General features: G+C 37.7%; 1 protein-coding gene and 1 long non-coding RNA gene across 3 annotated transcripts in view; one reads left to right on the top strand and one right to left on the bottom strand.

Annotated features, from left to right (window-relative positions):
• The window catches only part of LOC105328182 (uncharacterized), an 82072-nt gene that overhangs the window by 18029 nt on the left and 43457 nt on the right, over positions 1 to 20586 (bottom strand). For both annotated transcript variants that reach the window (XM_066079120.1, XM_066079121.1), the window contains 49 exons: positions 20339 to 20509; positions 19889 to 20101; positions 19752 to 19794; positions 19344 to 19498; positions 18993 to 19178; positions 18347 to 18565; positions 18194 to 18236; positions 17849 to 18009; positions 17492 to 17668; positions 17152 to 17373; positions 16975 to 17017; positions 16164 to 16318; positions 15858 to 16040; positions 13853 to 14068; positions 13698 to 13740; positions 13450 to 13607; positions 13110 to 13286; positions 12806 to 13027; positions 12641 to 12683; positions 12382 to 12539; positions 12169 to 12225; positions 11367 to 11564; positions 10979 to 11201; positions 10545 to 10647; positions 9894 to 10047; positions 9378 to 9607; positions 8740 to 8905; positions 8405 to 8630; positions 8096 to 8303; positions 7641 to 7838; positions 7198 to 7501; positions 6743 to 6981; positions 6198 to 6387; positions 5854 to 6072; positions 5330 to 5515; positions 4949 to 5129; positions 4642 to 4808; positions 4350 to 4477; positions 3849 to 4101; positions 3489 to 3660; positions 2968 to 3208; positions 2753 to 2870; positions 2477 to 2649; positions 2018 to 2177; positions 1729 to 1923; positions 1218 to 1469; positions 947 to 1106; positions 386 to 621; positions 120 to 250 (listed from right to left, as the gene is read on the bottom strand). In XM_066079120.1, the coding sequence (XP_065935192.1) occupies positions 120 to 250; positions 386 to 621; positions 947 to 1106; positions 1218 to 1469; positions 1729 to 1923; positions 2018 to 2177; positions 2477 to 2649; positions 2753 to 2870; positions 2968 to 3208; positions 3489 to 3660; positions 3849 to 4101; positions 4350 to 4477; positions 4642 to 4808; positions 4949 to 5129; positions 5330 to 5515; positions 5854 to 6072; positions 6198 to 6387; positions 6743 to 6981; positions 7198 to 7501; positions 7641 to 7838; positions 8096 to 8303; positions 8405 to 8630; positions 8740 to 8905; positions 9378 to 9607; positions 9894 to 10047; positions 10545 to 10647; positions 10979 to 11201; positions 11367 to 11564; positions 12169 to 12225; positions 12382 to 12539; positions 12641 to 12683; positions 12806 to 13027; positions 13110 to 13286; positions 13450 to 13607; positions 13698 to 13740; positions 13853 to 14068; positions 15858 to 16040; positions 16164 to 16318; positions 16975 to 17017; positions 17152 to 17373; positions 17492 to 17668; positions 17849 to 18009; positions 18194 to 18236; positions 18347 to 18565; positions 18993 to 19178; positions 19344 to 19498; positions 19752 to 19794; positions 19889 to 20101; positions 20339 to 20509 (8456 nt within the window). The remainder of the gene's footprint in view (positions 1 to 119; positions 251 to 385; positions 622 to 946; positions 1107 to 1217; positions 1470 to 1728; positions 1924 to 2017; positions 2178 to 2476; positions 2650 to 2752; positions 2871 to 2967; positions 3209 to 3488; positions 3661 to 3848; positions 4102 to 4349; positions 4478 to 4641; positions 4809 to 4948; positions 5130 to 5329; positions 5516 to 5853; positions 6073 to 6197; positions 6388 to 6742; positions 6982 to 7197; positions 7502 to 7640; positions 7839 to 8095; positions 8304 to 8404; positions 8631 to 8739; positions 8906 to 9377; positions 9608 to 9893; positions 10048 to 10544; positions 10648 to 10978; positions 11202 to 11366; positions 11565 to 12168; positions 12226 to 12381; positions 12540 to 12640; positions 12684 to 12805; positions 13028 to 13109; positions 13287 to 13449; positions 13608 to 13697; positions 13741 to 13852; positions 14069 to 15857; positions 16041 to 16163; positions 16319 to 16974; positions 17018 to 17151; positions 17374 to 17491; positions 17669 to 17848; positions 18010 to 18193; positions 18237 to 18346; positions 18566 to 18992; positions 19179 to 19343; positions 19499 to 19751; positions 19795 to 19888; positions 20102 to 20338; positions 20510 to 20586) is intronic.
• On the top strand, positions 11563 to 13284 carry LOC136273762 (uncharacterized). The gene is made up of 3 exons (XR_010711993.1): positions 11563 to 12250; positions 12378 to 12598; positions 13069 to 13284. It is a non-coding gene; the product is annotated as an uncharacterized lncRNA (long non-coding RNA).

Here is a 20586-nt window from a genome sequence, read left to right as displayed (position 1 = left end):
AAACAACTTATGAATAATACTAATATTCATTAATGGTGAAATTCACAGCCATTTTTAATTCAACTTGGTACAAGTACCTATAATAGTCTATATTGTTTGCATCCTATTAGGGTACAGACCTGGATATACTCTGGGCATGTGACGGAGCCCGACTGAGGGGTAGTGTCATCCACCACCACAGCACTGGTAATCTTCTTGCTGATCAAGCCCACACTGTTCTCTGCCCAGATGCTTATGATACTAGGTTTTCCTTTGGGAAAAAAATACAGAAAATCAACACAAATCTTGAGAAGCATTTTAAAAGAAAATACCACATTAGTGCATAGTACATTTTATTAATTCAAAGGTAAACTGGAATGGGGAGACAATAAATGGAGAAACAAACCTGACTTCATGGCTGGCACTGAGGCCACATTCACTCCATTGCTGTTCATTGAGGAGATGTTGAGTTCTTTCTTTGGTGAGATGTCCTCAGCATAAGGATATGTTCCCACGGCACACCACGCCTTCACAATGTCCGACTCTGTGTCATTGTAGTGCCATTCCGCCGACACATACTTCTCTGATATCTCATACACCGTGTCATTGGCCGGGCCATCAGACAACCAGTCATCTGCCAGTCTGAGTGGGAAAAATTACATCATAAACCTCAAAATATGCAAATCTACATATATAAACTATTCAAACATCGTTATTCATTAGGACTGCACAGTGGTTGATATCTTGTTCAATCTGCAATATTTTTGTTTCTCTTCACTTTCAAGCTGTATTCAGTTTAAAATTGATATGGTAATATTGAAAATGTAAATACTATGAGCCATCTCTTTCATCATCATACCACACAAAATTTACCCTGAATAAACTAAAGTTTTCAATTCATGCACATTACAGATACTGTATCTATGTAATATTCTGCATGAAAATTTCAATGACTTGAGTTTGTTACCTGTCCACTTGTATAACAGGAGGAGTCTGGTCGACAGTGAAGCCATCAGAACTGGTCTGTAGAACGTTACCACCATTGGTCACAGCCCTGATTGTGGTGTAGTAGGTCTGATTGGCCTTCAGTTCTAGATTGACTTGTGCATATCCTGAGCTGGTCAAACCTATGGGGACATTAACTCTACATTAGCTTGCTTTGTTTCTTTTGAGTGAATACAGACTATGCTTGTTAACTCTTGGTACAGCCAAACTTTTAAAACTATTCTGCCACATACCATTTCCTTCCACATTGGTCTCTTCCATGTGGACAACATTGTCCTCAGTAAATGGCAGGACGTCTTGTTTCTCTGGCTCTGTTCCTACAGCCATCTCAAACTTCATGATGCCGTGCAGACTGCTCTCGAACCCTGTGAACTGGACAGTGACCGTGCTGGCATCCAGCTGGTGGTCAATCTCAAACACACCATCCGGGCGCAGGGTACCCGACACTATGTCCTCACTGCCCTCAGTTCCATCATACACCATGCCTGTCAAAGTTTGCAGCAATACCACAAAGATTGTAACCATATCACCAAATCCATTTATCATTTGTGAAAGGAGCAGCACTTTATATTTTCAATATTAAACAAAACAAAAACTTTAGTATTTTGTACTGCTTGAAAAAGCAATCAGCCATGGTCGTTTTAAGGCCTCAACTCCATGATGGTAATTTTAAGGAATAAAAAGGTACTTTGTCTAACCCAATGTTTGTTGTTCAAATGAATGTTTTATGAATGACAACATTACCTGCTTTATCCCCCTGGGTGATGTAGATTGGGTTGGAATTCGATGTTACAGTTCTCCCCGCACCGTTCTCTGTTCGTAGGGATACGTAATACACAGGCTGGGTAGTGGCCGGGTCAGTCACAGAGAGACTCAGACCATCAATGTAATAGCTATGTACAAGACCAACCCATTTCCAGTTCAGTACATCAGTTCCTCCTAAAAAATCAAATAATTACCAAAAGCAATTTCTTTAAAATTCATTCTTATTTCTAAAGGTATCTGATTCCAAGTATTAGGCTTGAATAATAACCTGGTGTTGTTCCCACAGCCAGCTCGTGTTTGACAATCCCAGACTGGTGGTCCTCTACATCCCAGGCGACCATGATCCCCTCTCTGTCAGCCTGGTGCACATGACCACTGGTCAACTCCTCAGCTATCTCAGCCATCACACCCACTCTCAACCAATGAACCTACAAAACAGAGATACCTTCTTTTGTGTATATGTACAGTAAAACCTGTTAACTGAAAACAAGCTCATACATGTAATAACAAAATCATGGTTGCAGTAAAGGAAATTTTATTCACCCTAGTCAAAAAAAATTTCAAATCCATAATGGTTATAACAAATTACATTTATTCATTAAAAACTTAAGTATGTCGTTCCTAGCAATTTGCAAGAATCATGTTTTCCTGTGCATCTAGAACATATTGTAAAGCTGTTGGATAGATTTCCATTCTTCAGTCAACATTTACAAGTTGAGGAACTTACCAAAGGTGATGTGGTGTCAATGATGACTCCATTGGTCTCAAAGGAGGACATGTAGCCAGCGTTGTTGACTGCTGCCACCCTGACAGTATACAGTGCCCCCTGTCTCAGGCTCAGTCCTGTCCATGTGTAGCTGGTCAGTGACCCAGATACAATGGTGTTCCATGTGTGGGTCACTGCAAGGGCAACAAAAAAGGTTACAAGTTAAGAAAGAGAAAAATATAACTATTTTTTAATTAATTGCTGTTTTAAAGCAGTGATGTGACAACAAGATATTACTTGGGTATCTTTTCATTCTCGTGCCGTGGTACAGCTCATAAATTTGAATCTGGTACTGTTTTATTCCTGACTCATCGTCTTTGAAAGAAAAGGTAACATGAAGGCGATCCGTTACATCCTGAAAAACACAACATATATATATATTCAATTTTTATCTCCGACACAAGATGTATTTAACTATTGAAGAAAAAATATTAACTGTGAGGACTTCCTACCTGATACATGATGTCTGAACTCCCTAATCCATCCCACAAATGCTCCAGTTCTGGGGGACTCAGATCCACCACAAAGCCGTCCGTTTGCTGTGTCACAGAGTTCAGGGCTCCGTTGGTGACCTTCAGCTCTGTCTTGACCCGGTCCTTGTGTTCAAAGTCAAAGTTCAGCCAGGTGACACTGGAGGATGTGTTACTGAACGTGGACCAATCTCTCAGCAACTCATAGCTTGTTCCAAGGTTTCTGGAGGTGTTTAATAATAATAGATGCTTTAATATATGAATAGCCACATAAACTGAAGTTTTCATCATTTGTTGAATAACATGTCAGGGATTTGGCTACTACATTGTTTTTGAGGCTTAAGAATTACTGTTCAGTAAGTGCTTTCATAGCTCCTTCAGGGAATTAAAAAAGATTGCATCTTTGAGTTTTGTAATTGCAAGCATTATACTGCCAAATACATGTTTAAGTATACCCATATTGCAGAGCTTAACCAAACAATGCATTCCACCTTAGGCCCTACCTGGCTCTGTGGACCTGGACTTGATAGTTCCGGATGAAGGACTCCGGGTCACTGAAGTCCTTCCACTGAACCTCCACCTTTGCGCGGCTGGTGGTGTACTGTACGTCTGTGAAGGTGGCGTCCTTACCATCCACCACTGTCCCCGACACTGGGTTGGTGGTATCCACAAGCACTGTTAATGAACATCAAAGTTAGTTACAATGTAGACTAACATATTAAATCCTGAGGTTTGTAGACTGCATAATTATATTTTTGACATACTGCTTTTCAAATCATTATAGAAAAGCACCAGTGCATAAAACATGAGCAGAAAAGCTCAGACATAAGATATCATATACATGTAACTCTTGTAGAACTTGCCTCCATCTGATGTGGCCGACACATTTAATTGTTTGTTAGCGCTGTTAAAGGCTTGGACTGTTACGTAATACATTTTTCCATGTTGGAGATGATTTCCCGCTGCTAGGTCAAAACATGCAGAACTTGTGGTTCTAGAAAACTGAGTATCATTCACAACTTTTGTAGTTACTCCACTGTCTGAAGTCCATACATTCACAATGTAGAGTGCAATGCCCGACTCTTCGTCACTGAATCCTTCCCAGTTTGCACAAATCTAAACATAAAAAAATACAACAAATGAAAAATGTGTGAAAGTATCATCAGTTGGTAGAAACATGAGCTTGACAGCAATTGATGCCCATCACCTTGGTCAACAAGCAGTAACTTTTCATCTTGTATACCAGAAAGCATAATTTAAATGTTAGGTGAAAAGTTAAAGGTGTGGACAAAAAGATACACAAATCAAACAAATCTTTTACCTGAAATGTATGCATTATAACTGAATTGAATGTTAGGCATTACCTTGTCCTGATCCTTGGTATACATGAGGTCCTGTCCAGCTGTTTCCCCGTCGTACACATTTCCTGGGACTGGTGCTGATCTGTCTACAATGATGGAGGCATTGGCCACACCAATGCTTCTTAAATCCACTGAAATAAAAAATTGCAACAATGCTCCTTTAAAAACACACTGAAATGACCAAAATTCTTATTAAAATAATAAGCATTAGAGCAAGTAAAGTAAAATCATTATTTCTCCAAATCTTATTACTGTACAACACTTTGAGAGACATTGGAAACATCAAGTTACTAACCATTGTTGACCGCTTTAATTTTGACAAAGATTTCCTTTCCGTCAGTCATTTGGTGTATAAAGGATATGTTTGGCGAGTAGTCTATCTGGGTCCAGGCCAGCTCATCACAGTCTCGAGGGGTGTGGCCCAGACAGAGGTCATTTCTGCTTAACCCCGAGTGTGGATCCCTAATAAATAAATGCATAAAGTCGTACAAGTCTGTCATTGAAATTGACTGCCTTATCCAACTATTGGTGTAGAGAGAATTAAGGTTAGGACAAGAACGATTGTTTGATTCAGCAATTAAAACAAGTTTCTGAATTCTTACGATGAGTTGTGGGACAGTGTTAGATTGTAAGTCTCCTCATTGTACTGGACGTTGAAGATCTCGTACACGATGGGAGGGGAGTTGTCTATGGCGTAGGCTGTAGAGTGACACACTGAGGTCGCCAGGGGTCCTCCATACTCCACCCTGTTAATGGCCCTCACTGTGATGTAGTACTTCCCATCTATAAACAAAAGAATATTGGCAAATACTGACCAAAAGAAATGTAGAGATTCTGAAACTGATTTTAATGCTTTTTGAATCTGCTTAAAATCATCATGCTGATCCTCTGTTGACTTGTAGGATTATCAAAACAATACCAGGTAGTATTGATAACAAAAAAAATAATTTTGCTGCTAATTCATAAAATTCTCAGATACAGACCTGGCAGTACTGAGTATGGAGCTGGTATGGGGGTCATGATGACACTGTAGGTCCACTGGGAGGAGTCCAGGAGGTGACCGTGGGGGTCGTGGAACTTGTAGACTGTGTCATCACAATGGGTCAGCCCAACTCCCACAGAGAAACCAAGCAATCCGGTCTCATTGTCATGGATGCCATCCCAGTTTGCTGCAACCAACCATTGAAATTACTAGTATCACAAATGATTAGAACCATGCAGTTTGTAAAATAAATTTCTCTGAATATAATTCTGTTCCATAGTGCTTAAAACTCAAGTGTACCTAATAAAAACGGAATGTTACACTAACTAAAGTTAATGTTTTTAATGGATCATAGGAGAATTTATCAAACATGTGATCATACTTAAAAAATAGATCTTAATCATCTTACATGAAGTTTTCTTTGTACTCTTTCAGAGAAAATATAAAAATTCTCTCAGTTGAAAACAAAACAATTCAGAAATGGAGTTTGCTGTTAATCAATTGAGTTCTTTCTTGTGGCCTCACCTGATATATACTGATTGGCTCTGGTATAGAGGAGGTCAGTTTTGAACTCGTGTCCATTGTACACAGTTTCTGAGCCTGGACCATCCACAATGACGCGGTGGTTGCGGGTGTTTGGATCCACCCCCACACAATACAACCTCTGCCAGTCGTCTCGGTCTGATGGGATTACAGTAGAACAGGGCAGGATTTCTGTTGTGTCACTGCTTACTCTGATTTGCCCTAAAATTAAAACAAACAACTTGGTAAACAACTGTTGCTACCTGATTTAATTATTCTTTTGTCCCATTTAATAGCTCTGATATTCAGATTTTACAACAGATGTTAAATGAATTTTTCTTAATTACAGGAGGTTGGTGTGGGTGGAGTGAAATCAGTCAAAATGGGGTCAGAGGACAAAATGTTGGTAAAGCCCAGGGAATTGACCACTTGGAAGTTGAAGAAGTACAGTTGATTGTGGAGAAGGTTCAGGTTGGTGTACTCAAATCCTCTGTTAGACCCGACTCCCAGCTTCTCGTAGTGCATGTATAGGCCATCCTGTAGAAAGAATTAATATCCTCGGATAGTCGGATAAATACTTGAAAAGCATTATATAATTTATGTAAATTTGTATAATACACATAAAATCAATTTCAAATAAAGCAAAGCTACAGATTTCAATCACCATTGTAGCTACAATACATTTACACATAAATTATAAATTTATAATAGAGGTAGAAAAAATTAACCAACCAAAGTTATATTGATTATTAAAGAATTAAAAAGTCGTTATAGCACTAAGATCTTTTATCAACTCTTTAATATGGTGATGTAATAAATTCTAAATTTTTCTATTGCATGTATTAAATTCAAAGCCACAGTTTACAATATAAATTGTCACAGTTTCACTTACAACTGATGTTTTGTAGTCTTGTCCTTCGATGACCTCCAACAGTTCACAATGTCCACTGCTGCCAAAGTCGTAGTTGAAGCTGAGACACTTGGTGACATGCATGCCGTTACACAAAGTGGCACACTCCCCCACTGTAGCTATCTTTGAGTGGGAGGCGCTTACAATACCAGTCCCAACCAGGCGAGCTATCTTACCAGCAGAAAACAGCTTCATCACTTTTTCATGGGTTGGATCATTGCCTGTTAAATAAACATCAATTTTCAATCTCAACAAATTAGCAGAATTGAAACCAACCAAGTCACTTTTTAATGAAAATTCAATAATGAAAAAAACCGCATTGCATAATATACAATACAAATATTATTTTTTAGGTAACACATTCAATTTTTTATTTCTAAAACTATCTTTATTATCTCAATTTTTGGTTGTACAGCAAAGCTTTTCAAAAAACTTACCAACGTTGTAATCCACTACGTTTTCCTGTAGATTGACTGTGGTCCAGCCTATGATCTGACTCCCATCTATACCCTTCCCGTACCCCACAGCCACCCTGCTCTCGGTGATGGGCGAGTCTTCATACACTGTCACTGTGGCCTTCAGCACACTGGGGTTACTTGTGGACCTGAAGGCCACTCCCATCCTACCTCCTGGGAGTGTGACATCATAGGTCGATAGTGAACAAATGGCTGTTGCAGTTTCTCCTGCCTGATTGGTGACATACACAGTGAAGTAGAGAGGTACCCCTGAAGGACTCAAAACCTGAAAAATATTATTTTCATATTAAATTAAGTACTAGATTACTGTTTATATAAGCATTTGATATTTTGATAAGATTTATTTCTTGGTTTGAATTCTAATGAGAAGCTGACGCCTCCAGTTTCCTAATATTAAAACCTACATCATTCAGCATGGTGGAGAATCCTCCGAGCTCTTTCCCAGCAATGACGTCTTTTCCTCCTGGAACAGTCCCTATATCAAGTGTCATGTTGATGTCACTGAGGTCGTCTCCCGCGTCCAGGAACACACGGAACATAGGCTCCTTGTAATCCCTACCCGCCTCCTGTATCACCCCACACCGACCTTCACTGGTCGAATTCTGCAAAATTCACTTGGACCATTAAGGAATGACCATCCATTGATATAACACTGGGCATCAGCAAGGGCATTAGCCACAGACATAGGCAAGTGGAAGCAGTGCAGAGTATTAGGGCTTTATGTGCCAGTTAGTACACTTATATGCCAGTTGGCAAAGAAAAGATAAATGAGGTTAGGTTAGGGGATATCAAATAAATCCTAAACATTTATGGAAGTAGTTAGATACTTGTTTAAATATTTTTGAGAAAGAAACTATACCCCAAAGCTCCTGATTTCTGGTGGCGTCTGGTCCTGTTCCTGCTTCTTCAGGTCTATCAGCAGTCTCTGGATGGTCGGGGACTTGTAATCCCACAGGGTGGACCTAAACAGCTCACGCTGGAACTGCACAAAGCCCAGGTCCACATTCAATGCCACCTTGGCTTCCAGTGCTAGCTTCACTGGTTTCAGGTTCAAATACATTTGAACACTATGAAGAAAACACAGTTTGAATTATAATTTTTAAAATTGTTTGACATATGCTCATATACTTATAACTTTGTAACAATAAATCAACATAAAACATTTTACCCCACTTCCAGAGGAAATTTGTTGAAGCTTAATTCAGCAGTTGATGGGAAATGCACATCGATCATGCTTCCTTCTAGTTTGAGAGACCCGTGAAAGAAATTTCCAACAGAGAGCTGTCCAGAAACCATTACACTCCCATAAGGATCCACCTTAGCATTCCCTGTCATGTCCATAACCTTCACATTGGCAGAGAACTTGGAACTCAAGCTTCCAACAGCACTGAATCCTAAACATTTAATTCATCATTAAATTTGAAATTTCTAACCAAGAATAATTTGTAAAAGAAAATATATGTCCAACAATGCAGTTAAACGTAAAATCTTGATATTTTTTACCAAAGTTCATTTTGATGAGGCCTCCCACAAAGAACATCTTATTGTAGGAGAAGACATTGACCGTTTGTGTGGGGAATTCTCGACTCCCAGACAGTTCCAAATCAAACTTCTTAAAAATACTCTCAGTGCTGCTACTGAGGTTTAGTCGGCTGTTGAAGTCAGAATACTGTACAAAAACAACACCAAAATATTCTTATCAGAATTTTAAGAAGACAAAACGTATTTGGATCATAACATAAAATTTAATGTCCTTATAATACATGTTTCTAAAAAGAAGAAGATATTTACCAGAGGTCTCTAATGAATTATTCGTAAATGCTAGTTATTATAGAAGATTTCAAAACACTACTTATAGTCAATGAAGAAAGTCTAAGTTTCATCATGTCATCATACAATACTGTGGAATCATTAGATTTCCTGGTGGCTCAATTTTCGTGGAATTCGTGGGTACCTCTCATCCATAAATTAATATCCTCCATGAATGAATAAATTAGAGAATAAAGTCATATATCTTTTGTAGTTTTAAGAGAATACACAAAATTACGTCCCCACGAACCTGTAAAATTTAAGCAATCCACGAAAATTGGCCCCCACAAAATTTAATGATTCCACAGTAGCATCAATACCACTACACCTACCAGAGCCTTGGCCAAGTCTTTCAGTTGAGACAGGAGCTGGGACACTTGGGAAGAGTTCATGTTCTTGAAGTTAAGCAGAGCTTCAAGATCTCCGATGGTCAAACAGGCTAACTTCTGACTCAAGAGTTTTGTCCCTTTGGCATTGAGGCCTTGACCCACCATGTATATGCCACCATCTTTCTCCCCTGATGGAGATGGCCCTCGACCCATTAAGTTCTCAATGGATTCCGCTAAAATAGTCCCCACAAATCAGTCTTTCATTCGTATTATTTTATCAAGCGTAGAAATTCTTTGATTCATAATTCAGTCATTGGTAAAACATGTTCATGCTTTTAAAGGACTATATGGATACTTGTAAAATGTGTTAAAGAATTTGGATACATGCAAGTATGATGGTGTTGGAAAATGTTATGCATATGACTTTTCCTAAATGGCCATAACTCTTTACATTCAGAATTACGGTAAAAGTTTCCAGAAGCCATGTCCAAATCTGACTTGAACATAGATTTCAGTTACCTCCCATGACAGTTGTATTGTCGGTGGAATTATTCAGGACTGGTAGGGCAAAGGGATTGTTCAGGCCGAGCGACACTATCTGGGTCTTCATGCTGGTCTTTGCATCATCATTGGACAAAAAGGTACTGACCATGTTTGTCAACCTCTTAGATTTCTGGGGGGAAAACAACATTTAAGGTAAAAAATCACCCATATATTTAACCCTTTTAATAAAGTTTGATAGATCTCAACAAGAGGCCTATAACTGTGTTTTGTCATGGAAACAAGACCTGGTACAATGACAGGTAAAAACATGAGATGTACGATATCTCCAATGCTGTGTATTAGAATCATTTTAACAAGAGCTTGGACTTTAGATTGTTGTTTAAACAGAAATGTGACAAAAGTCTGTATATTTCATTGCTGGCCCCTCGGCCATGGCTCTTTGAAATCAACAAGATTTGTCTGGTTTTTTAGCTAAGAATACAGAATCTGTGCATATTTTTCTTGAAACCAGCATCATTTTTAACTTGTTTTGATGCAAGAAAAAGATAATTACATCCTACCGAAAGTCTAAGGTCTTGTTAAATTGGTTCTAATCATGTAGGCACTTTCATTGATAACACTGAATTTGAGTATTAATTATTGATTGCCAAAAGAGGAGACACTCACTGCATGGTCCTGACAGAGGATCCTGAAGTCCTCAATGTCCTCATTGCTGGCCCCACTCTGTAGCAGGGTCCTCACCCCAGCCTTGAAGTCTGTGGGGTCAAGTCTGTAAAACAAACAATCTCTTCATCCACTGACAAATTCAAGCACTCTCTTCATCCCATTCACATACTTTCCTCTTGATACTTGTACCAGGGGGTCGAAATATCATTTGACAAACTGTTAGTTAATTTTGACGAAAATATAATTGAAATTATGCTTTGTATCATTGAACAACAAATGTAAACATTTATTTACAGTAATATTGTTAGTAAATATATAGATAGAGAGTGTCCTCTAATACCCAAGTAAGCGCAAAGTACGTGTATCACATTTTATAATCCTAGTTTAGACTAAACAAGTACTCCTTCTGCTACATCTGGTTATCAGTCACTTACTGAGTGACACTGAGAGATCGGCGCCTCCTCTTTCTTGCAGTGCATGCGGGTGTGGCAATGATGCTAGTACTATCTATCAAATCATGCATCACTGAGGTCACGGGGGAGGTGCCAGTTCTTATGGTGAATGAGGCAGTCATTTGATGAGTGCCATTGTCAGCTGTCTTGGAGTAACTCAAACTGAAGGTGGGTGCAGTTCCAATAGTCTCTGTGTTTGTACTGCCTGCAAGATAGCAACTTACAATTCTAACTCCATACCTTGCATGACAGTTGTAGCAATTTCAGATACAGATTCAGTTACACTAAAGTCTTGTCATTAACCATCATATTTTTTAACCAAGTAAACATAAATTATACCAATGTCTCATTTATAGTTTAAATACAGTACCATCTGTTAGTGTTGCTAAGCCTTTATTGTATTTCTCTGTTTCTATTTCATACTCCAAATTATTTGCGTCACAGTTGATACGGATTTTGACGTAAACATTTCTGGCACCAAGCTCAAAATTGGTGTCAAAGCAGCACTCAACTCCACTACAGTCTGACAAAGCATCACATTTGGAGCCTGGAGTGATGTCTGGGCAAGCTTTAAAAAAAGAGAGTAATAAAATCAAAAAGTTTCTAAATTCAAATTACTTTATTTACACTTTCCAAAGAAGAGCTAGTCTAAGATCATAAGAGCATGGCATTCATCTGATTCCCTTGTGTGTAATTTCATTTATATTAAAAGTGATCTCTCCCTAGATATTGGTTGACAGTATTTGATATGGGGAATCTACATGTTTATATATAAGCATTCTATCCACTACATTTGTGACTTTGACCTCTTGGCCTTTAATTTAATAGCAGTGTTCCTAAAGTCGTAGTTATCATCTAATGCACACAAAGAGACCTATTATAATTACATGATGTCATCTGGAAACAATCTTAATGAACTTGACCTTGGTTTTTGCACCTTAAAACCAGTAGGTGTCTTCATCAAGTCATAAATAGTTGCAGTTTAAAATTTCATTTATTTAAAAGAGTTCAAGAAGTTTTCAGATAAATGTACATGCATGTTAATAAAGTTATAATAAGTTTATCAGTTAAAAATAAACATAATGTAGGACTGGTGATCAGATTTAGAAGCAACTATTGTGTCTGCTCTACATGGAAGATACTCTCCATGTCTAAATACACATCATACTTACTTGTACCAGGTGTAAATGCTGAACACTGAGTCTGCTTCCAAAGTCCAAATGGCACTCCTAGTAAACATAAGATCCATACAAGGTACTGTCTACTTTACAATATACTTTACTGAACCCGTTTGAGAAAAGCATGTACACTAAACATATAAATAATGAAGTAAAGTATGAGAAAAAAAATAACAGATTTTGCTTTTTCTATGATTCATTAGATACCTGGCAAATATTTGGCTGACACGACCAATGCTGCACAGGACTGGTAGCCCAGTTCATAGTTCATGGTGACGTCTGTACAGGCGCCAGCCTCATAGCACAGAGAAACAGTGCCCTCAATAGTAAACTTTGATGCACTTTGAACATGTGTTACCTTATTTCTGGAAGAGATTTATTTGCACAGAAATCAATTTAAAAGTGGATATGATTTTTAAAAAATGTAAGAAAATATCTCAAAAGTGTCTATACTCAGTAAACTTACCCCCATTTTACTACACCGTGAAGTTGAATTTCTTCATTTGTTCCTAATTCAATAAAATATAAATCACTTTCAATTGTAAAACCTTTTATTTTTTTAATTCTCTGACCAATAATGCAAAAATTTGTTCAAAATCTTTAGTTAAAAATATTGGTTTTCTATATTTACCCCAAGCATAGTTGAACAGGTCCATTTCTGCTTTGACTACTCCATTTCCGGCTGCTGTCTCTATTTTGTATGTGCAAGTAGTCACATTGAGTTGCAGCTCCACATGTCGTTTCACCGGCTCTATGTACACACAGCATCGCACAATCTCACAGGACGGTGGGATGTAACATTTAACTTTGTCATCATGAGATGGAATAGTCAGACTTGATACACCTGCACAGCCTAAAATTTAAAGACCACACATATGAATGTGTATTTTGCAGACAATCAAGAAATCCAATAGATGAAGAGTTTTTCAACAAACCATCATTCCATCCATCGGTGGCAGATCCATATGTGGAATCTGAGAGAGTACACTGGTCTGTGGAGTGCATGAAGTGGTCCAGTCCCAACTCCAGATACAGACTGTCTGCCTGAGCCTCTGTGATGGAGGCCACATCAGTAATGGACCGGGCAGCCAGCCAGTTGGTCAGAGAGAAAGCTGAAAGTATCAGATAAGTAAGATTTAAAGTACATGTATAACCATATATATAGATGTAGTTTACTATAATGACAATATAAATCAGGGTTTATAGAGTTGAATTTTATTCATTCTTTTTAATGTCAAAACCCTGGACCTTACAAATATTCATTTTTTTTATTACCTGGGTTTAATAGTCCATCGGTATAGGTGCAGGTTTTGATTGGGAATTCTGTGTCACTAAATATAGCGAAGTCCTCCGCACAGGCACCACCATCTTCATAACACACGTAGGCGGACATGTCCACTTTATAAACACCACCAGCTTGTGTGACCTTGTACCTAAACACAAGGTATTCAACATTGTTAAACTTTTCCTCTTATTTTATAAACAAACATGTTTGAATTCAAAGACTACATAATTATACTTACTTTACTTCAAACATTCCTCTTAAAGACATTTTATGCTCAACACCTGCAATATACAATATTTGATTATCCAATACAATGCCCCACATTAGTTTAAGAGAGAGAGAGAGAGAGAGAGAGAGAGAGAGAGAGAGATGCAGACATGGTTAACATCATACCAAATGTGAAGCTATTCAGGTAGTGCTTGACTGTGATCTTTTCCACAGTGATGTCCAGGTAGTTTCCACACTGACTGAAATCCAGGGACACCTCGACTGATTGTCCGGAGAGTCTGGACACATCCAGACAACACCTGACTGCTGAACAGGAGGAGGGCATGAAACAGGACATGGCATCTCCAGACATATTCCTCAATGTAGGGGGACTTGGACAGGCTAGTGGTGTTAAATACATACTGTTCATTCAGCCATATAATTAGAAAAGCATACAAAATGCATTAAACTTGCAAAACGAGAGAAGCTTGTTAAAGTGACATATTTCCTATCAACATAAACAATAAAATCAAGTTAATTTTATAATACTTAATTATAAATAAATGTTTTCTTTCTTGGCCGAAATTGTTACCTAAAGCCCCTTTCACAATTGGCGCACGACCACTTTACACCACTTTGCGATCGAAATTTTTTAGCTTCGCGCAAGCTCTCGCATACGTTGCACGAGCCCTCGCTTACGTTGCACGAGCTCTCGCATTCATTGCATACGTTTTACTGGTCGCATCAAGTCTCCTCTGAATAGTGGACATGCACACTATTCAGACGCGACTGAACGCGATCAATATTATCGCAGTGCAATGCACGAACATTAGTACGAACTTTTTACAACGTTTCGAGTACTCACAAGAGTGATGCACGATTTTTAAAGGTCGTAAGATGAATCGCAGTTGTTAATGCGCGTATTGTGCGACCATGAGACTGTTGCTGAACATGTCTCATGTTATCTTGCAACGTTTTACTATCATTGCACGACTTATCAGTGTAATATGCCTTGCTTTGCCACTTGTATATATACCATGTATAAGCATCTCTGTTTCAGACCACAATTCAACAATATACATTTATTGCATGATGGTAAGGGAAATATGAAGATTTATTTCTCTAATAAAACTTATATTTCCCTAGGGCATCGCCCGAGGGAAATTTGTTTTTCTCGGGGAATAAACTTCATATTCCCTGAACATTAATGCAATAAACGAACAACATATGATTATACAAAATACGTTGATTTCTAAAAATTGTTTGAATGTTTGATTTCCTCTGTTACTGTCTCACTTTTCTTTCATAATTTCGAATCATAGATAGTTAAGTTGGTTTTGTGATATATAAAAAATCATAATGATTAAATATTTTTGATTTAATCATACTTGTCTACATCATATGCTCATATCGGCTTTTTCATTCCTATGAAATCACCCTGCCACGTGACTTTCTAGATCAATCAAAGATAATAGAATAATCATATTGAGGTGTAATTAAAATGCTGCTGCATCTCTGTTTCTTCTTGAGCGGCATGTTCTTTCGCTTTCAACTATGTCTACTATAGAGCGTCGGAAATGGGCGGTATATATACCCCCTCTGACTCGCACGAGCATTCATACCATGGAACGCATGATCGCACGTCCAATCGCATTGGCGCACGTTCAATTGTCCGATCATCTGGTCTCTCGCGCGATCCTATCGCATTATCTTTCAACAGTCGCTTTCATTGTAAAACAGTCGCATAAAGACGCAAGATATATCGCAAGATTTAATGCGTTTACGTCGCACAACGCTCGCTTAGATCGTGCGAATTTTGTACGAATACTTTTTTTCAAATGCGATTATTTCGGCAACAGTTTCATATCTAATTTTTTCGGTCGCACAAATATTCAGTCGCTTCTGCTCGTGCGCCAATTGTGAAAGGGGCTTAACAGTGTAGCACAATGAATTACAACATTATAACTATGAAACTGTTTCAAACATATTTTTTGGTCAAATATGTACAATTTGAAAATTCTTAACCAGTGAAAGTACTTGACTACCATGTACTTTTATTTACATTAATGTTGACCGGTGTCCCATACCAGCTTAATCTTAATGTGTTGGCCTTAGTTCTATAAAAAATTTTTTACACGAGTCTCTCTCCTCTTGAAAGCATCTTTGCTTTCGAATAAAGTTATAAATTTACCAAGATTCCAGCCATCTGACCCAGCTGATACATAGTCAGTGCCTGTTGTCCTGCTGCAAGAGGGACTCTTCATCATGTTTTCTATCCCATGATCCTTCAGGAGCTCAGACTGCAGGAAGGTCCTGAGTGGGTTGAGACCTGCACCTTCACCTCTATTGGTTAACCAGGCAGATAAACTAAATCCTATAGGGTTATAAAAATGATCATTGTTTACCAAAAGGAAGATTGTATTTGATACAGCAACTAACTTAAAATATCAATTTATTTATCTTAAAAGTATATACTAAATAATGAGACAAAATTGACCTTGAAGTCCTAGGGTCCAGTCACAAACAGCTCTTGGAATCTTGGTGTTTAACAAGACGTTCTCGTTTATAATGCAAGTGCCAGCTTCAAAGCAGGCTTGAATTTCCAGGTTTCCTATGTACTTGTTCTGTGACTCCAAGTTCTCTAGATTCATCCTACAACACCAGATATTAACCTTATTAGTCCCCTACCGGTTTTCACCGGAGGGGACTATAGCTTTCCTCTGTGTCCATCTGTCCGTCCCATTTCAGTTTTCCACTTTTTTTCTTTATGCGTTTGATGAATAATATGAAATTTGCTGAACAGCTTCAAACTCTCAAACTACAGATCACGTTTACACTTTTGTAGCGTCTGGTTGACATATTTTCGCGAATTTTTTATATTCTAATTTTTTAACGTTCGGGTGCGTTATCGGGTTCAGTGTGTATTGAATAAACAAGGAAAGTATGTAGTCAGTTATAATATTGTGCATTACTTGGACCATTCCTTTTATTGTTTCTAACAAACAAATAACTTCTGTAAAATAGTGTCAAGCACTGTGTTGTAAATTTTATCAATAGAGTTTTTTGTAATATTACAATCGGGTTCGTTATCAGGTTGGTCTGTTGATTTGGGATTCAGAAGACGGTAAGTTAGAGCGTTATTCTGCATAACAGTGCATTGTTTTCAAAAATTTCTACAAACTGGTAGCGGACGTGTATTGCTTATGCAATACTCTCAGAATGCTTGTTAAAAATGTTTATTATTGACAAAAAAAATGAATTACTAAACTGACATTGTAAATTTGAAAATCTAATTATTTTAAACTTACTTCCATTTTACTACTCCATTCAAATTAAACTGTTTTGATGTTCCTGAAAGCAAAAAAAATTTCTATAAAACTTCCTTTAAATTTTTGTAGGAGTTTTTGCATTTGAAGAAAATATATTCTTTTGCACTTATCAAAGAACAGCGAGTTGTATCAGACACTGATTTGTGAGGAACCTACCCCAAACATAATCCAGTAGGTCCGTGGTATCCTTCAGTTTGTCTATGTTTGCATCCAATTTATATCCACAGAAGTTAAATCTAGTCTGAACCTCAATATGACGTTTGACTGGAGCAAGATATACGCAGCAAGAGATTTGATCACATGATGAAGACACATGACAGCGGATCTCAGCAGGTTTTGCAATACTTCCTAGAGATGATGTTGGAATGTTTGGACATTCTGACAAAAAAGAAAAGACATTTTTGCAAACTCTTTTATCAAAGTTAAAATAGTGGTTAATATAAACAAAATGTCTATTTACAGATCTTACATTACATGTTTTAAATACAATGCATACCATTATTCCACCCCCCGGTGGCAGATCCGTATACTGAATCTAAGAGAGTACACTGGTCTGTGGAGTGCATGAAGTGGTCCAGTCCCAACTCCAGATACAGACTGTCTGCCTGAGCCTCGGTGATGGAGCCCACATCAGTAATGGACCGGGCAGCCAGCCAGTTGGTCAGGGAGAAAGCTGAGAGTAATTAAAGAAAGTATTTTTATTTCATTGACATGTAAATTTTCAAAATATATAGGACCAAATTTATTAATTTCATTGAATTAGTATGGTCAATTTTTTTTTTTTATGAAAATAACTCAAAATGCTCACAAGTTTGAGTCAATTGCAATTGTACCTGCTTTTTAAAATACATACTTGAATCTAGAAATCCCCCAGTGTAGTCACAGGTTTTGATGCTGAATTTTGTATCCTGGAAGATGTTGTAAGTCTGATCACAAGTCCCAGGAACATAACATGCTAAAACACTATGTGTAAATTGGTACTCATTGTTTTCCTTGTCTGTTGTGATAGATATCCTGAAAATGGACAGCATGTTATTGTATCAGTACATTGTACAACCAAATTTGTTGGCTGTACAATGTACTGATGATTCTGAAAATAGACTGAAAGTCAGAATATTATTAATGATAACACGTGTACAACCTACAATTTTTTTCAAAGCATACCCATTTCTCACACAGACCATCCAAAACATCTTACCTTGTTATTAACATTCCCTTCAACCCGACTACATAAACTGTACCTGTAATCCAATATAGAAGGATAACATTTAAAAAGAGACAATTTTTACTATTATGCAATATGTTAATTGCCAACACACTTTGACAGAGAGAGAGTAATTGAAGCACGAACCATTGAGAGCGATGTCTGTGATGTACATTCTGACTGGTACCCTCTCCACTGATATATCCATGTAGTTGGCACACTGATTGAAGTCCAGGTCCACCTCCAGGCTCCGCCCACCCAGGCGGTCGATCTCCATACAACAAGTGGTGGCCGTACAGCTGGCCGGGTTGTAACATGTGATAGCCTCCCCGCTCAGGTCTGTTAGTGATGGCGCTGGGACGCAGTCTTCAAAATAACAGTGGATGTTTGATTATATATATTGTAACAAGGACTGAAGTAGTAAAATATCCAACATCGATAGTTGGGGATGTCCTTCCTCCTTTTTTGAAATTTCTTTGAATTTTATTTTTTACCATTTATATTTTAAAAACAAAGTGTAAGTATTGTTGTCCTCATTAATGATAATACAAAAGGCAAGGATTCAAATATATGACCAATTGTACAAGGATTACATATGATAAGAGTATGAATACAAATAAACACACAAGGACTCAAATACATCTAACCAAAACCTCAAGGATCAAAATGATAAATGAACCTATATTCAAATATTCAAGAAGTTTTATTCATGGGTTTGTTGTCTTTCTTGTGACAGCCTAACACCAACAGTGTTAAGTTAAGCTTCTGATTCCATCTCCTTGTTCTGACTGACCTGATCTCCAGCCATTGACAGGCGTGGTGGAGGCATAGATTGCATCAGTTAGTCGGTTACAGGCCGGCTGCTTCATCATGTTTGCTGTCCCGTGTTCTTCCATCACTCTCATTTGAAGGTGTTCCGGTAAAGGATAAAGGGTCGAGGAGAATCCTTTTGAACTGATGTAATTGTTCACTGAGAAACCTGTTTATTCATAAATAAATAAATCATTTGTGTCATTTTTTAAGATAACCAATGAATTCGAGCAAATTTTATCTTAATTATATTTTTGAAAATGTAAAAGCAAGCATATTCATGTTAAAACATGTCTGAGATATAAAGAACTAAATATTTATGACTGATAATTACTCATTTCAGCAGATCTTTCACAGTCTCTCTGGGGTAAGGCTGTGTCGTGTAAGACCGAGGCAATCACTGCACATGCTGAAGCACTTTCAAAGCACACACTCAGTTCCAAGTTCACAATGTACTTTCTCTCTGCTCGAAGCTCATGATAACTTATTCTATGTTAAAAAAGGAATGTTAATTAATAAAGTAAACTATAAAATTTCTTTTCAAGTTCAACGTAAAATTTCAAACATTATCAGATACTGATGTACAAAATACTTAAGGGACCACACAATCATATTCATTATTTTTATTTTTTAAACAGTTGACCCATAAATCTTTTTTTTTTAAATTTAGCCAATGCAGATAATAGCCAACTAAGTTATTGAATACTTAAATCTAGAATTCATGCAATAAGAAGCTACTCACTCTATGCCAAGCATGCCATTCAAGAAATATCTCAAACTTGTGCCTACAATTAATAATATTTAAAATGAAAACATCACATAAAAAGAAAATTTCTGTTGTTTCAAAAAGGTCAACTCCAGTTGACCAAGCAGTCCTACCTTGTGTGTAGTTGTACTGATCCACACTGATCTGGAGTTTTTCCAGGTAGACAGTCATCAGGAAAGCACATGGATCCAGACTGACCCTGACATTGAGTGAGTGGCTAAGAAGTGAGGGGGAGAGGCAGCAGTTCACACCTGTACAGGTGTCGTCCAGGTGACAAACACTTGGTACGGAGCTGATATCAGGTAAAGTCACAGAGGAAGTACATCCTGAAAAAATAATCACAAAACTGTTTTATCAACTATTGAGAGTCTTTTAAGAATGATCGTATTAGCTTCATAGCGCTACATAGTGGGTTAATCCTTTAGCTCAGTGGTAATGCATTGGTTTTCAAACTGAAGAGTCTTGAGTTCAAGCCTTGTTGTTGTCATTCTTTATGATTATTTTAAACTCAAAAATAGTCCACTTTTTAAAATGTTGTGTAAAAAGAAAGAAATTATACTCACCATTGGTCCATCCATTGGTTGGGGAGGCATATATCCCTGCTGTGGAATCACAGGGTGTGTCCAGCAAGTACTGCTGGCTGTCCAGTTCTGTCATCAGTTCTGCTGTCTGTGAGGGGTTCAGGGGGGATGTGTATCCCCTACTTGTCATCCATGCAGAAGCAGAAAATCCACCTAGACAAAAATAGAATGTACAAATGTAGGTATACAGATAAACACATTTACATAACTACACAAAAAACCATCGCAAC

Source organism: Magallana gigas, chromosome 3, assembly GCF_963853765.1.
Source record: "Magallana gigas chromosome 3, xbMagGiga1.1, whole genome shotgun sequence".
Taxonomy (NCBI): domain Eukaryota; kingdom Metazoa; phylum Mollusca; class Bivalvia; order Ostreida; family Ostreidae; genus Magallana; species Magallana gigas.
This window is presented reverse-complemented; position numbering and strand designations above follow the sequence as displayed.